Below are 14,904 nucleotides of genomic sequence, written 5' to 3' on the forward strand. Positions count from 1 at the left end.
TAGGAACTTGACTTGCTCTGATCACAACTGTCCCTCTTCCTTCCAGGGTGCAAAACAGCCAAGAGGCAGAAGATTGTCGAAGCAGAACACCAACCCAAGAGCTCCCTGGGTCCTGTCTGCGCTCCTTTTCCTTCTAGACTGCACACTCTCTGAGGACAAGGCCTGTGTCTTAACTAAATGTTTATCCTTCAGAGTCTGTTGAGTACTTTGACGACCAGTGACAACTGGGGATCTAGTGAACATTACAGCACAAGAGCTTAAAAAATGGTATTAACAACAGGCCATTTTTGTCTGCTAATGTCATTGTGAAGTACCCAGATAGAAAAAAATGCCTCCAGATCTGCTAAGATCCCAACTAAAGGATAAACAAGAGGAGCTGAATCTCAGGAGGCTCCAGGGCAAGACACCCTGGCCTGATAACAGAGAAGATCATGAGGAAGCCTGGAGCAGAGGAGACTGGGCTCTGTCTGGCCTCTGCCCCGCCTCACCCAAAGGTCACCTTTGGTGGAAATGAGCTCTAGGGCGGCACCAGGCCAGGCTCCAGAGCAAGGAATCTGGTCGGAAAGAAGGAGCTTAAATCCACTGCAGGCTGGTCAGTGTCCCCCCATGTTGCACAGGTGACCCTGGGTCAAGACCATGAATGGGCAGGCATCATAGGGGAAACCCAGGTCTCCTGACAGGAAGCGTGGGGCTCACTGCGACATGCTGGGAGCATGTGGGGTAGGGTGGTTGGGGCTTGCTTTAAGACACCAAGACACTAAGTGGTAAGCAAAGAAGTCAGGACTCTTCCTGGTCATTTCCAACAAATGAAGCTATGGGAGAGGACATCTGTGATTCTCTCAGATTCTGGAAGCTATTCTGAAACCCCTTTCCTCAGATGGACCCCTCTCCCCAATATCTACCAAAGGAGCCCATCCCCACCACCCTACCTAGACAGTATCCAGCAGGTACACCTGATACAGTAACTGGAGAAACACAATGTGTCAGGAATCTCAGCCCATCTTGGGTTTAAGTGGCTTCAAGTTTTAAGTCCCCTGCGTGGATCACAGCCTGGCTGTGGTGAAGGGGCCTGCGTGACTCAACGAAGCTATGAGGAGACAGTGGAGGACAGAGGAGCCTGGCATGCTGCAGACCATGGCGTCACAAAGAGGCGGACAGGACTGAGGGACGGAACAACAACAAATTTGGTACATTAATAGGTTTCTGATAAATTAAAATTTGATATATCAATTGGTTTTTCACAAAATCACCTCCAAAGAAATCAGTACACACATTCGTCCACTAAAAAAAGAAAAAAAATCATAAAATAGTTATTTCTGTTCTAACCAACATTCTCTCAGAAGGTTTTCTTCCAAGAATAAAGAACATTTTAAACCATATTAAAAGACTGGAGAGGAAAAAAAGTTAACCTCAGAGATTAAATATCCTGTAAATTCTAGCTAGTGTAATGGTTTATAAATGAATGTAATATACTATAAATATTATGGCACCTCTGCTATCACCATAGGAACTCTGCTTTCTACCTAAGAAAACAGCAATATGTTAGAATGACAGATTAAATAAATTATCTAAACAGTATTACAAACGCAACTCTTTCTGTAATGATATAACTTGAACAAACTGCCATTTATAGCTGAATATTTATTTTAGCCAAGGGAAAGCAGCCTGAAAGGTAAAATGACCTAGATTAACAGAGTTTATTATTCTACATTAAAGAACTTTAGGTTACTAAGGTCCAGGAAGGGTTTTTTCCCTCAAGCTACATAATTATTTTAACCAAAGTACACATAAAACTATGATCTTATATCCCTTAAAAAATACTATTTGACTACTAAATTAATTCTTCCTTCATCAATAAGTTTCTATTGAGATCTTTTATAGATTAATCTTGTCATTCTGGTTTTTTTTATTTCTTTCTCACTGTCCTAATATTCCTTAAACCGAAATGAAGAATGTATTTCTTGGCTTACAGAAAAGTGAATGTCAATCACCCATAAACTGGCCTAGAACTAATGAAATATATAAACGGGAAAGAGATCCATGGTACAAATACATGTTTCATAGTCTGATATTATCTGATTACCACGGTCTGTAAAGATATTTGATGAAATGCAAGAGCAAACAAGGTAAATTCAATTATTTCCTGTGATCAGCGGAAAATATGTTGGATCAAGAGCCATAAACTGGATCTCACTCCTGTCTGTAATACAGACTGTATGACCACAGACAAATCAATTAACCACAGCACACCTTATCTTCCTCATCCGTAAAACTAGCAAGCTGGAACAGACAACCTCTAAACTACCTTTTACCTCCAAAACAGTATGATGTCTACCAACCCAGAGAATTCATGGTACTTTCCAGAAAGGCTCGTAATAATTCGAGTTAACCATTTAAGTTTCTGAGAAACTCAAATTTTAAAATGATATCTTCCGACAGTCCCTGCCATCTTATCAAGAAAAAATGTCAGCTATCAGCCAGGTGACCTTAAGTGAGTCACTTGATTTCTCTGGTCTGCAATTTCCTCAACAAAACAGAAATTTAAAAAAACAAACCAAAACAAACAAACAAACAAAAAAAAAACCCTCACTATCCCTGTCTGTCTGACTAGATTTCCCAGAGGCTCAAGCAAGATGTTCTTTGGAAAGGATTTTATAAACTGCCAAACACAAGATTTAATTATTTAACCTGGGTCTCCTTCCTCCTTGAGCATTCAAAACAGAACTCTTAACTGGTTGACAATATTTCTGCTACCAAGATGCACGCGTGTACCTTACTCCTGGAACACATTTTACATTAAGGTGCAAGTGTACATAAACATTAAGAGGTACAATTTTCTGAGTACTAATTTGAGTGTCCCAAATGAAGCACCAAAATTTCCCTTCTATATTCATTACTTTTTTCTTGATAGATTGCTATCTATTCACTTATGAAAGCTAGACAATTAAGAAACATTAGAATATATAAAAAACAAATCATATTCCCTTTTCATGCATTTTCTTTCAAAATTTTTCTTACCCACAGGTTATTTCTTTCACAACTGTGACATATCTATCAATGTTTCCACGTACTATTTCTTTTTCACCCAACATTATAATTTTCCCATTATAAATTCTCCTGGAGGAGCTCTATTAAGAGTTATATGATATTCCTTTAGGATGCCCTCATAAATCACAAAAGCTTGTACTATTGGGTATTTACTGTGCACCAAACCCTATTCTAACTGCTTTTTATGCATCTTCTCACTTAATCACTACAAACATTTACAAGAAAGTGTTATTATGATATCCATTCCTGGGGTCGAGAGATTGAAAAAGCAGAGCTTTCTCTGAAGAGCTGGGTTTAGGATCTCCTGAGCCCAGGTTCTTATCCAATATATCCTACCACCACTTCTCACAGAATTATTCCCCTATTAACAGAACTTGGGTATAGCAGGGTATTTTCTATGTTCCAGAATTCAGAGACTAAACTTCTGATATTGAACTTATTCCTGAAACAAGAGCATAGTTTAATTTTTTAGATTAATCTTATCATTTTTGCTTTTTGTTTCTTTCTCTCTGTCCTCCTTCCTGATGGGCTTCCCTGGTGGCTCAGAGAGTAAAGAATCTGCCTGCCAACGCAGGAAACCTGGGTTCATTCCCTGGTTCGGTAAGATATCCTGGAGAAGGAAATGGCAACCCACTCCAGTATTTCCTGGCTGTTCAGCTAGTAAAGAATCTGCCTGCAATGAAGGAGACTCCAGTTCGACTCCTGGGCCAGGTAGATTCACTGGAGAAGGGATAAGCTACCCACGCCAGCATTCTTGGGCTTCCCCGGTGGCTCAGCTGGTAAAGAATCCACCTGCAATGTGGGAGACCTGGGTTCAATCCCTAGGTTGAGAAGATCCCCTGGAGAAGGGAACAGTTATCCACTCCAGTATTCTGGCCTGGAAAATCCCATGGGCTCGCCAAGAGTTGGACATGACAGAGCAACTTTCACTTCCTGGAGAAGGAAATGGCAACTCACTCCAGTATTCTTCCCTGGAAAATCCCATGAACAGAGGAGCCTGATGGACTACAGTCCATGCGGTCGCAAAGAGTTGAACACAACTGAAGTGACTTAGCACATACCATAAAACTTTTTCATCAACAAAATAGTGTTTATATATATTTTAAAAAGTGAACAACCTATATACACTGTTTATAATTTTTTAACTTTTCATGGTAAACAACTTTCCTTAATCTATATGACAGAATGTATATTTTCTCTATGAAAACAGTATGTGAATCTGTAAATACATAAGAGTTTGAGAATAAACTCATGGCCAATGGAGACCATAGGCAGTTCACTGACATTTGCTTTCAGATTCACTTTCAGATTAACATTCAACAAATGTTAATCTGTAATAAATTAAGTGGGCATGTCTCCAACACATGCACTGACCCAACCGCCTCCCTAAGCAGACATACCCAAGCACTATCTTAACTGGATTTATTCCTGCCAACTTCAAAGAAACGGAGGACAGGGAGATTCCAACAAACCATTTAGCATTACAGAGTCCTGATCAGACTATAAGTCTCCTTGCCTTCAACTTGCTGATAAGAGTTAAAGGAGTCCATTCAAGAAAAGTGACAGAGATGTAAACGAAACACAGAAAACTTCCTCATCTAAGTACTCTTGATGATTTGCAGAACTGATGATTCTAGTGATAGAGAAACACTTCCAGATTTTTATTCTTTGTGTTTTTGTTTTGTTCTCAGATAAATGAGTTACCAAATACCTAACATAAGAATCAGATCACTGTGTTGTTTTACACACTGGAGTTCAACAGAGTTGGTGAAAACAAACTGCCCTAAAAAAGGAAATTAACCTTACTTGTATTAAAATGTGTTCGATTCATTCAGTTCAGTCCCTCAATCGTGTCTGACTCTTTGCAACCCCATGGATTGCAGCACACCAGGCTTCCCTGTCCATCATGAACTTCGGTTAAATTAAAATGTGTAGCCGCTCTCAAAGGTCATACAGGTATACTGTATGCAAAGGTCATACAGGTATACTGCCAACCGCTTTTTCCTAAACTAAAGCAGACAAAGGGCTAGCTCCAAAACGATGCATTCTTACTTAAATGAACATTATCAAATCTATCAGGCGGCAATGAGAAACTAATGATACAACGCATCCTGTGCATTAGGAAAATTAATCTGGCAGAGGGAGATAGGCTGGAATGAAATAAATAGAAATAGGTTGCAGGGGAGACAAATTAGGGGCAATGGGGAATCAAAAAAAGATTTAAAAACAAAACATGTCAGATGTAGAGACTTCAGGAATCTTTCATTCATCAAAATATATAGTTGTTGCTGTTTAGTCGCTCAATCATATCCGACTCTGCGACCCTATGGATTGCAGCACTCCAGGCTTCCCTGTCCTTCACTATTTCTCGGAGTTTGCTCAAACTCATGTCTGTTGGGCTCGTGATGCCAAAAGGGCACGCACGCACACACACACGCACGCACACACACACACACACACACACACACACACACACACACACACACACACACACACACACACACACACACACACACACACACACACACACACACACACACACACACACACACACACACACACACACACACACACACACAGAATTACTTTGCTGTGCTCCAGGCTTCCCTGTCCTTCACTATTTCTCAGAGTTTGCTCAAATTCATGTCTGTTGGGCTCGTGATGCCACAAGGGTACACACACACACACACACACAACGAATTACTTTGCTGTGTACCTGAAACTAATACAACATTGTAAATAAACTGCATTTCAATAAAAATTTTTAAAATATATGTCTATTGAGCCCCTGCTAAGTGCCAGGTACTGGGGAAACCATGGTGAACCAACAGGCCAGGGAGGGAAACAGAGGTGACACAATCGTATACAAACATCAATAGATAAATTATGTTAAGGAGTACAAAGGAAAAGAAGAGTCTGGGTGGACAGGCAAGGCCTCTGAGAGGCAAGGACCTGCAAGCACAGTTCCAAAGACCCAGGCAGGTGGCCTGGCAGTGAGGAGGGAGGCAGGGTGGTGATTACTATCTGAGGCGGGGGCCAGAGCTCCTGCCGAGGCCGTGCGGTACTAGAGAGCCTGGCATCCAGAAGATGGAAGAGGCAGGCTGGTGAGCGATGCACGGGTGGTGCCTGGTAAGGACAGTGCCTTACAGTCGAGGGAAGGGGCTTCCACTCCAAGGGCAGTGGGAGGCAATGCGGGTACCGGTGTGGTGTGCAGCCTGCTCAGTCACGTCCCACACTTTGTGACCCATGGACTGTAGCCCACCAGGCTCCTCTATCCGTGGAATTTTCCAGGTAAGAATAGTGGAGTGGGTTGCCATTTCCTATTCCAACTGGTGCATTAAGGATTCAGAACTGAAGTCCTAGGGATGGAGCAAGAGTGGAAGCAGAGACCAGAGAGGAAGGATGCTATCCTGTGAAGACCAGAGTGGAGGCAGGAGCTGGAGAACGGGGTGGCAGGTCACAGCAGCCTGGAGCATAGGTCACCACAGATTTCCGCTCTCCAAAGGCCTACAGGCAGCACTGGACTTCCCTGCCCCCTGCAGTTGGGAGTGTGGCCAAGAGACTTGCTTTAGCGAATAGAACATAAGCAAAAGGGATGGGTGGAAACCCAAGAACCTGTGAGGGAGACCCCACATGCTTTCCTGGCACAAAAAAACCCATCTCTTTCAAGGCAGGGGCCATCTCATCAACCCAGATCCCAGAATGTGAACAATGTGGTCCTCAGCCACCCACAGTGGAAGGGCCACGTGAGGGAGAAACAAGCCTTTCTGTTCCAGATCGCTGAGACGGAGGAGTTGTTAGCCCATTCTGACTGATGCAGAAATAAAACGTGATGAATGCCGTGACGACAGGATGAGGAAGGCAAAAGGAGGTGAACATAAGAGACAAAAGAGGAATCAGAGATTTCAGAGTTGGTGACCATGCGAAGATGCCTCTCACTAAAGAAAACAAGTATGCAAGAAAGACGGCTGGTTTGGGACGAAAAGTGACAATTTATATTTCACAGATGCTGAATATAAGGGATTGGTAGGACAGCTGGGTACGTATGTCAGGCAAGTTAGCAGAAAAGCAGTTCTGAGCTGAGGGGGAAGAAAAAATCAAAACTGAGATACAGATTTGCAAACTGCAATGAAGGAATCTAGCTCCTTGCAGAGTCAAGGGAAGCGATAAAATGTTATGAGCCAAAGACAAGGGACTCTTTAGGAAGGGTGGTGAGGAGCGAAGGGACGGAGGAGCTGGAGGAGAACCACAGGAGGGGAGGGAGGGGTGCTGAGTGGTACCAAACGGTGCAGGTGACAAGCTGAAGGGGTGAGGACTGAGACCCTGCCCCACACTAAGGGCAGAACCAGGCTGCGGGGCCACAACCCGAGGTCACCCCGTGGCTAGTATTAAAGCGGTAACAGAACCCAAGCCCCCGAACTTGACCACAGGCCTCGCTGCCTCCCGACATGATCAGGGAAGAATTTTCTCAAGTCATTATTCTTCTAAAACTAAACTTCATGGCATCATAAGCAACCCAAGCCCACAATTCATTTAGACTACCGTTAAGACCTTTAGAGTCTGCAGTGGGCCGGCGGTTTACATCTTTTGCCCTGAAACCTCAGCACTGTGACTTCAGACACTGTCATTTATGTACATTTCAGTTCAGTCCTCAGGGGGAGTTCCTACAGCTGTTTAAGTACTGAGCCAAAGAATGGGAGCATGTTAAAGTCCTTGATACATACAGCCCAGATCAAGTAGTCATACCATTCATCATGTTATAAAACCCAGGAGACACAATTCTCATAAAATGCCATGTGAGTGGAACTGTGAGATGAGGTGACCCTGCAAACAAAAGTGCCCAGCTCGCCCCACCCTTGCAAAACCTTCTCTATCTTTGCAAATTTTTCGGGCAAAGATAGCATCCTGTATTAATTAATGTTTCTGTAATCATTAGCAAGGCTGAATTTTCTTTTTTCCTGTTCTTTATTGGCTAGCTGTATTCCTTTCTTTGAGCAACTACCTATGAATGTCCTTTCCTATTTTTCTTCTGGCATATTTTTCTTTTTTTAATTGACTCCTAAGAGCTCTCATTATTTTTTTAAAACTTAACACTATGACTGAGATATAGATATACAGAAGAAGACAAATACTGTTTCTAAACTTATTACTGGCTTTTAAATTGATGGTGCTTGTGACACAGAGAATGCAGGTTTGAGTGTTTGCATGAGGAGGCAGGAGGCAGGGTGGTAAGTAGGGACACATGGTCTGAAGCCACAGTCCCCAGGTTCAAGACAGATTCCCCCACTTACAGCCTCTGACCTTGAAATGACTTGACCTCCCATGTGTAAAGCCCTGACACATATCCTAGGACACAGTAAGTGCTGGCTCCAGATACATTTAGTCAAGATGAGCAATCTTTTATTACAATATGAGCTTATCTTTGTTAAGCACCTACTATTAAGTATCTTTACATACATTAAATCTTTTAATCTTTAAGAACTCCCTGAGATAATAATACTTAACAATCCCAATTCTCAGATGAGTAAACTGAGGCTTAGGTGAAAAAACCTGATCAAAGTCCTCAGCTCATCAACAGCAAGGCCCTGGGTTCACCTCCCAAGCCCAGGACAAACTGGTTTTGCCCTTTACTTTCATTCTTTAAAGTCCCTCTCCACCCTTGCATGATTATTCACCCATGTTTTAGGCTGTTTCTTTGACTTCTACATGTGTCTCTTACATGTAGTTATCACTTATTTCAGTATGTGATATAAGGTGGGGTTAATACTTTTTTGTAACATCATTTACTCAGTGGTGTACCTACCATGTTTGACTTACTGCTCACATGTACCCTGAAAGTTGACACACACAGAGGCCCATTTTTGTTCATGCCAAAGACTTCACTTTGGGTCTTTAGGACTGAGTGACACAAAACTGTCATATTATTTACCCCAAGATTACGCAGAAGGGAAGATTTCTAAGAAGAGTATGTTCAGGGGCTGGTTTGAACCTCTTTCCTAAAAGAGGTTTCAAGAAGAAAAAACATCTATTTTATGATCGTTCTCAGCCAGTCATTGAAACTGTCCTCCAAATGAGCAACTGTATTTCTCAAAACTTCTCTCCCTTCCTCCTAAACCTTACCCTTCCCTGCCCAAGCTGCTCTGCTCCTTCCTGGCCTAGCCAGGCCTTCCAAGTATGTGCTCGGTCTCTGGCTCTCATTCCTTTCTGGAAGAAAAGTCTCCCTTGCCTCAGCATCTCCCAGGTCCCATTCAGTTCTTCACAAACCCTTTCCCGAGTGTATCAATTCTCTGTTACTTCATCTTTCTCTGTTCCTTCTTAGTATGTGTTCCTTCACATGTGTTCGATGTGTTTCTTCCTACTGCTATCTTTGTGTTGAAGACTGCCCTGTCCACCTGTTGAGAGTTTAAATCATAAACCCTTCAGGGCAAGAGCCTGCTCTAAACAACAGCAGATCCTCAGTACCCAGCAAAAAGTCCTAGCACAGACCAGGCCCTTGACAAACGTGGACAAAGGTTTCACAATTCCACTCCTCCCTTTTCAAACTCAAGGCATTACGAATGCCCTCCTGTCTCCCAATATTCAAATGGAGCAGAAACCAAAGAAACACACAACCTGTTGTTGATTATCTAGTTGGAGATAGGCCTTCGCCCTGCTTCCTGTATGCTGGGACATTTCTGTTGTTGGGACTCCACCAAAGGGTGGAGAAAGAAGGTGAGGTGAAGCCCAGGCCAGTCCAGTTACCGATTTACTATCCTATCTGATTTAAAATTACAGCCAAAATGAGGTTTTATGTTATCTGGGGATTTCAAAGACCACCACCCCCCCAGGTCTCAGGTTACCTCAGATCATACTGGACCTGGGAGGGTGAGAAAGGCCCCAGGGCGGCACTCTGAAGACTATCAGGCTTGTCCATCCCCCTCCAGTTACACAAAGGGAACTTTGGTGCCTGCCTGACTTGGTTTTACTTCATCTCACACTGCAGGGCTCTCGGATGCCTGTGGAATGGTGTCACCAGCAGGGACTTGATGTCAAAGGAGAGCCTCAAGCTGGACACGCTGAGATAAGATCGGCAAGGAGGCCAGGTGACTTGGGCAACTATACCCAAGCACGTGGAGCTGCCAAACCCACGCGAAGGGCCCCGTCCCAATATTCACACAGATCTTTCAGAGAAAGGATATTTTTAGGCCCTGGGTGGTATACTTCCTTAGATCTAGGCCATTATGATGCTATCTTTAATACATCTGAAAGATCCAATCACAACTCAACACTGCTCAGGGAATTATTTCTAGTTTTTCTCCTGAGCTTGCCTATGATCTGAACGTGCTGCCCTCCTGACAGTTCTCAATCACGGAAAGCTAATTCTGGAATTGTGAGGATTCTTCTTTCACTACCTGCAATCATAAATGACATCGTCTACAGTTAGGAACATTACGAGCAGTAGTACTTCTACTGCTCTTATAAAAGAGTCGGACACAACTTAGTGACTGAACAACGACAACAACTCCTACAAAAGCATCTTGGAATCGAAGCCTATTGGTAGGGAAGGGGACTCTAGAGCCATCCAGAACAGCTCCTTATTTACAAGAACAGGAGCCCTGAGGTGCAGAGAGATTAAGGGACCAACCCAGGGTGACTTAAGTACTGGTAGGATACTGACCAGGCTCCGTGTAAGAGCTTTACCTCCATTGCGCACTAAATCCTCTCAACAACCAAGGAAGCTAAGTACAAATACTATCTCTGCTGCACTACCGGTGAAGAAGCTCACCAAGGCTGAACGCTGGGCCTAAGACTGCACAGGTGGTACCGGGTAGAGCTGGAATTACAGCCCAGGTGCTCTGACTTCAGAGCCCACGCTCTGCACTACTAAACCTCTCAGATTAAAACCCAGGACTCCCGACTCCCGGGAGGGTTCACTCTGTCATTACTAACTCTAAAGCTCAGGAAAGAACCAACCACATTTGAAACGGCCAGCAAAACTTTTAGGATCCTGAGGAGAACAAACTACCACCATTCAAAGATGTTTCTGAAGCAAACTGGGAAGTCTGAAGAGTATTTCAAGATTATTGCTAACTTTGACATAATGGCATTATAGTTATGTGGGAAAATATACCTATTTTTAATAATACAACTTAGCACCTAAACAACAACTGGGTATTATATGGATGAATGACGGGCACCATAGAACTCACAATCACACAAAAAATGGAGGGGGGAAAGGGAGACAGTTAAAGCAAGTTTAGCAAAATCTTGATAATTATTGAATCTGGCTGATGGATTATGAAGGTTCATTATGATATTCTCTCCACTTTTTTGCATGTTTTTTTCAAGATTTACAAATTAATATCATCTTTAAAGGCCCACAAACCTGACCCTATCAACAACAAAAAAAATCTATGAGTACACCTTACTTTTTAATGGCAGCGTTTATCACCCACTGAATTATTTAATTCTGTTGTTTCTGATGTCACTAACAGCCATTCATCAGTACTAGAAGCATGAGAAGAGCTACTTAAGTCCATACCCTGTCTAGTTTTCTTTCAGTCCATCTACAGAATTGCTAGGTAAGAAACATTTATTGTGTGTTTACTATGCTATTAGCACTGACTCAGGCTGTCAGATAAAGCAGAGTACCACTTCCACCCAAGCTGGATCGGTGGACCCTGGGATTCCAAACCCTGGCCTGGTTGCTGCTCTCCCTCCTGCAAGGATCTGGGTACCTTCTTAGACCTTCCTAGAACAAAGCCGAGACAGGTGCATCTTCTGTGGCTTCCTGACTGACACGGAAGCAGCAAGAAGCAGCAGGTGGTGGCAGAGTACCTGGCAAGAGGTGAGAGGGGTGAGGGTGATGGGTAATTTTTAGTATCTGAAAGTTATTCCAAATTCTCTCCATCTGCAATGCAGAACCACTGCAACACGTTTCCCTTTTAGCCTGGGAGCCTTTCAAAGGCCCAAGGCGGCCCACTTGACTTTCCCATATTTTGGGTTTGTTTCATCAGACAAGCGGTTGCAGGCGGACATCGCTAAGGGTTGAGACATCAGCCAAATGTCTTGACTGTTCATACTTCAGGGTGCCCAGGGAAAAAGAGATGTACTGTTAACGTGTCATGAGACAGAACACAGCAGGAATGGACACATTCCACACATGGGAATGGACACTCCTGGGTCACTATCAGCAGGCCAACCTCTTGCAGGAAGGGCTGCTGAATTCAAGGACTGTGGCACATCAGTGGTGAGCAGTGCTGTACTTGACCTAATGGCTTGTTAAATTAGTACCTCCTTTTCAGTCCGGGTCTGTCCACATTATGGAACTCATGATTTTATTTATTCTTCTTTGGATTCAAATTTCTAATGGTGGGGTATTATTTGTGCCCCCAGTCAAAAGAACTAAGTTTCCTTTCATGACAGAACAGGATGCCACAGACGTTTGTGGGTTCTATCCTTAACATACACAGGTTGGCAAAAGTCAGGAAGATGCAGGATATACTACTTAGGCCAAAGCAACAAAAGGCAGGAAGAGATCCCAGGTTTTGGTCATTATCAATTCCCGCTCTAGTCCTTACCATCAAATGATCAACTTTAGCAAAAACAGAAAAACAAAATCCCTTATTACTGAACAGATTGGAGTTTATGGAATCTACAGAGAGCTGTCAGAGCCATCGAGAGAAAAATAAAACTGAGCCAACTAGCTATGGAAATCAGTGAAGCTTCATCTCCATTCTCCACAAACATCACTCATGTCATTCTATGTCTGGCCAGGAAAGGCATCTATCTGCCACCAAAAGGATGAGCCAGGCCCTGTGTTAAGGCACCCAGCACTCCACCGAGACAATACCCCACACACAGCCCCACGAAGCCCTGAGAATCACTTCCAAGGCCCAACAAATACAAGTCACTCACCCACAAACAAGCCCCTTTCAAGAAAACAAACGCCAGCTCCCGGTGAAAGGAGCTGCTGGAAGTGTCCAGCTACCCACAAAGGCACGCTGCTGCTCAGACATCGCTCCTCTCTCGCACTGTCCAGGCGATCAGGGCGTACTGCGTTTCCAAATACAGCAGGACCCAGCCGGAGCAGTGGAAAAGTTGATTTAAAACTTCATCTTCCTCACACTCAGAGGCCTATGTTCAAAAGACTTTCTGCTAGGACCAGATTAATCCCCAGGGCAGCTTGCTACGAATCCCCCAAATCGTTGTCATTTGCACCCTTGCGGAAGTCACCAGCGATTCCTAGCAAGCCTCTTAACCTTTCGTAAGAGGCGCTCAAATCTCAGGATGCCGGCCAGGGGGAGGGAGTGGAAGAGAGAATGCGGAACCCCTGCCCTTCTGGGGCTCAGCCCATCGAAAGGGGGTCCGCGAGGCCGTATCCCACCCTGGGTGTCGGACTGGAAGAGGAAGCCCCCACATCCATTCCCCTGCGCCCCAGCGAGCCACAGGTGTCAAGCCCCCGCCCCTTACCCCCCGGAATAAGGGAGGAGAAGGGTGGGGTGGGAAGGATGGGGGAAAGGAGAGAGTAAATTCTCATTTGGTAAACTTGGGGGTGGGGAGGGGATTGGAATGAAGGAGATGGCGATTTCCCTCCCAGGAAATTTCCCATGAGGGAGGTGGGCAGCAGCGGGGAGAGGACCCACGGGCGCAGGGTGGAGTTGATGCCCCCTCCAGGATCTTCCCTTCTCCCCTGTCCGACACCCGCCTCCTCCACCACCTCTTAATCCTGCAGACCCAGGAGGGTCGGGGGCTCTGCCTCCGCCGGCTCGACTTAGGGGAGCGCGAAGGGGGTGGCCGCCCGCCCTCCCGCCTCCCTCCGCGCTCCCGCACTCACCAGGAGCACCGATCCGCGCACCACCTCGGACACGCTCTGCCGCAGCTCGGCCGCCGTGCCGGGCTTACTCAGCCCCCGGGTGAACTTCCGAGTCTCCGCCGAGGCGGGGAGCAGCGGCGGCTGCGACATCCTTGCCGCCGCCACCGCCGCCGCCGCGCCTGCTCCCGCAGTCCGGCCGGGCCGCGCCGCCGCCAGGTGCGCCCAGGGCGCTCGGCTCGGCCCGGCCCGCCGGCGGCTTTCCCGGCGCAGCCGCCCGCCCGCTGCCCCCACCGCCCCGCCGCTCGCCGCGCGTCCGGGAGGCGCAGCCCGGGCCGCGCCCTCCGCTGGATGTCACGCCCCGAGCCGCCCCCCCGTCCCTAGGCGTCCGGGTCGCTAGTGCTCCGAGCGGCGCCCGGGCTCGCTAGGGAAGACCGTGCGTGTGGCGGCGGTGGCGGCGGCAGCGGCTCCCCCATGCCACCAGCCTCGCTCGGCGGCCGATTGCCGGGCCGCCTCCTCGGGGCGGGGTGTCCGGCGCGGCGCGGGGCGGGGCGGGGCGGGACGGGCGGAGGAGGGGCCGACGCGGCGGGACGGCGGGCTGCGCGCAGTCCCGGAGCCCTGGCGGGGCAGGTGGGGACCCCGAGGGGAGGGGAGTGGAGGGGCGCCTCCTCCCCGGTTCGATTACTCCCCGGGGCCGCACGTCCGAAGACCCCAGGCCGGGGCCGTGCACGCCGCCGGGAAGGCGCGCGACCCCGGGGCTGTGGCGCCAAGTCCTCCCGGGGGCCCGCACCTGTACGCGGGGACCCCGGGCTCCCGGCTGGCGGAGCCCCAGCATCCCGGGGCCCGGCAGGGGTCGGGATAGGGTGGCACCACGCCCCCCTGGGGCCGCTGACGGGGAGACGGAGGTTTCAGGAAAGCGGCCTGTGAGCCGCCCTCGGGAGAACGCAGGGCGGTCGGCAGCCCCGGCGGGACGGAGCGCCCCGGGGCCCAGGAGCCGGCGAAAGCGAGGGCCGCACGCACTTGGCGGGGGTGCTTCTCCGCCTCCCAAAACCCTTCGGCCCCCA

The 14,904-nt window shown here is 46.8% G+C and overlaps 1 protein-coding gene across 4 annotated transcripts in view; it reads right to left on the reverse strand.

Annotated features, from left to right (window-relative positions):
- Positions 1 to 14,123, reverse strand: part of DOCK9 (dedicator of cytokinesis 9) — a 270,534-nt gene extending 256,411 nt beyond the window's left edge. For all 4 annotated transcript variants that reach the window (XM_043892115.1, XM_043892111.1, XM_043892106.1 and 1 more), the window contains exon 1: positions 13,865 to 14,123. In XM_043892115.1, coding sequence (XP_043748050.1) covers positions 13,865 to 13,993 — 129 coding nt within the window. In that variant the 5' untranslated portion in view covers positions 13,994 to 14,123. The remainder of the gene's footprint in view (positions 1 to 13,864) is intronic.
- Positions 14,124 to 14,904: the final 781 nt, after the last annotated feature.

Source organism: Cervus elaphus, chromosome 30, assembly GCF_910594005.1.
Source record: "Cervus elaphus chromosome 30, mCerEla1.1, whole genome shotgun sequence".
NCBI lineage: Eukaryota > Metazoa > Chordata > Mammalia > Artiodactyla > Cervidae > Cervus > Cervus elaphus.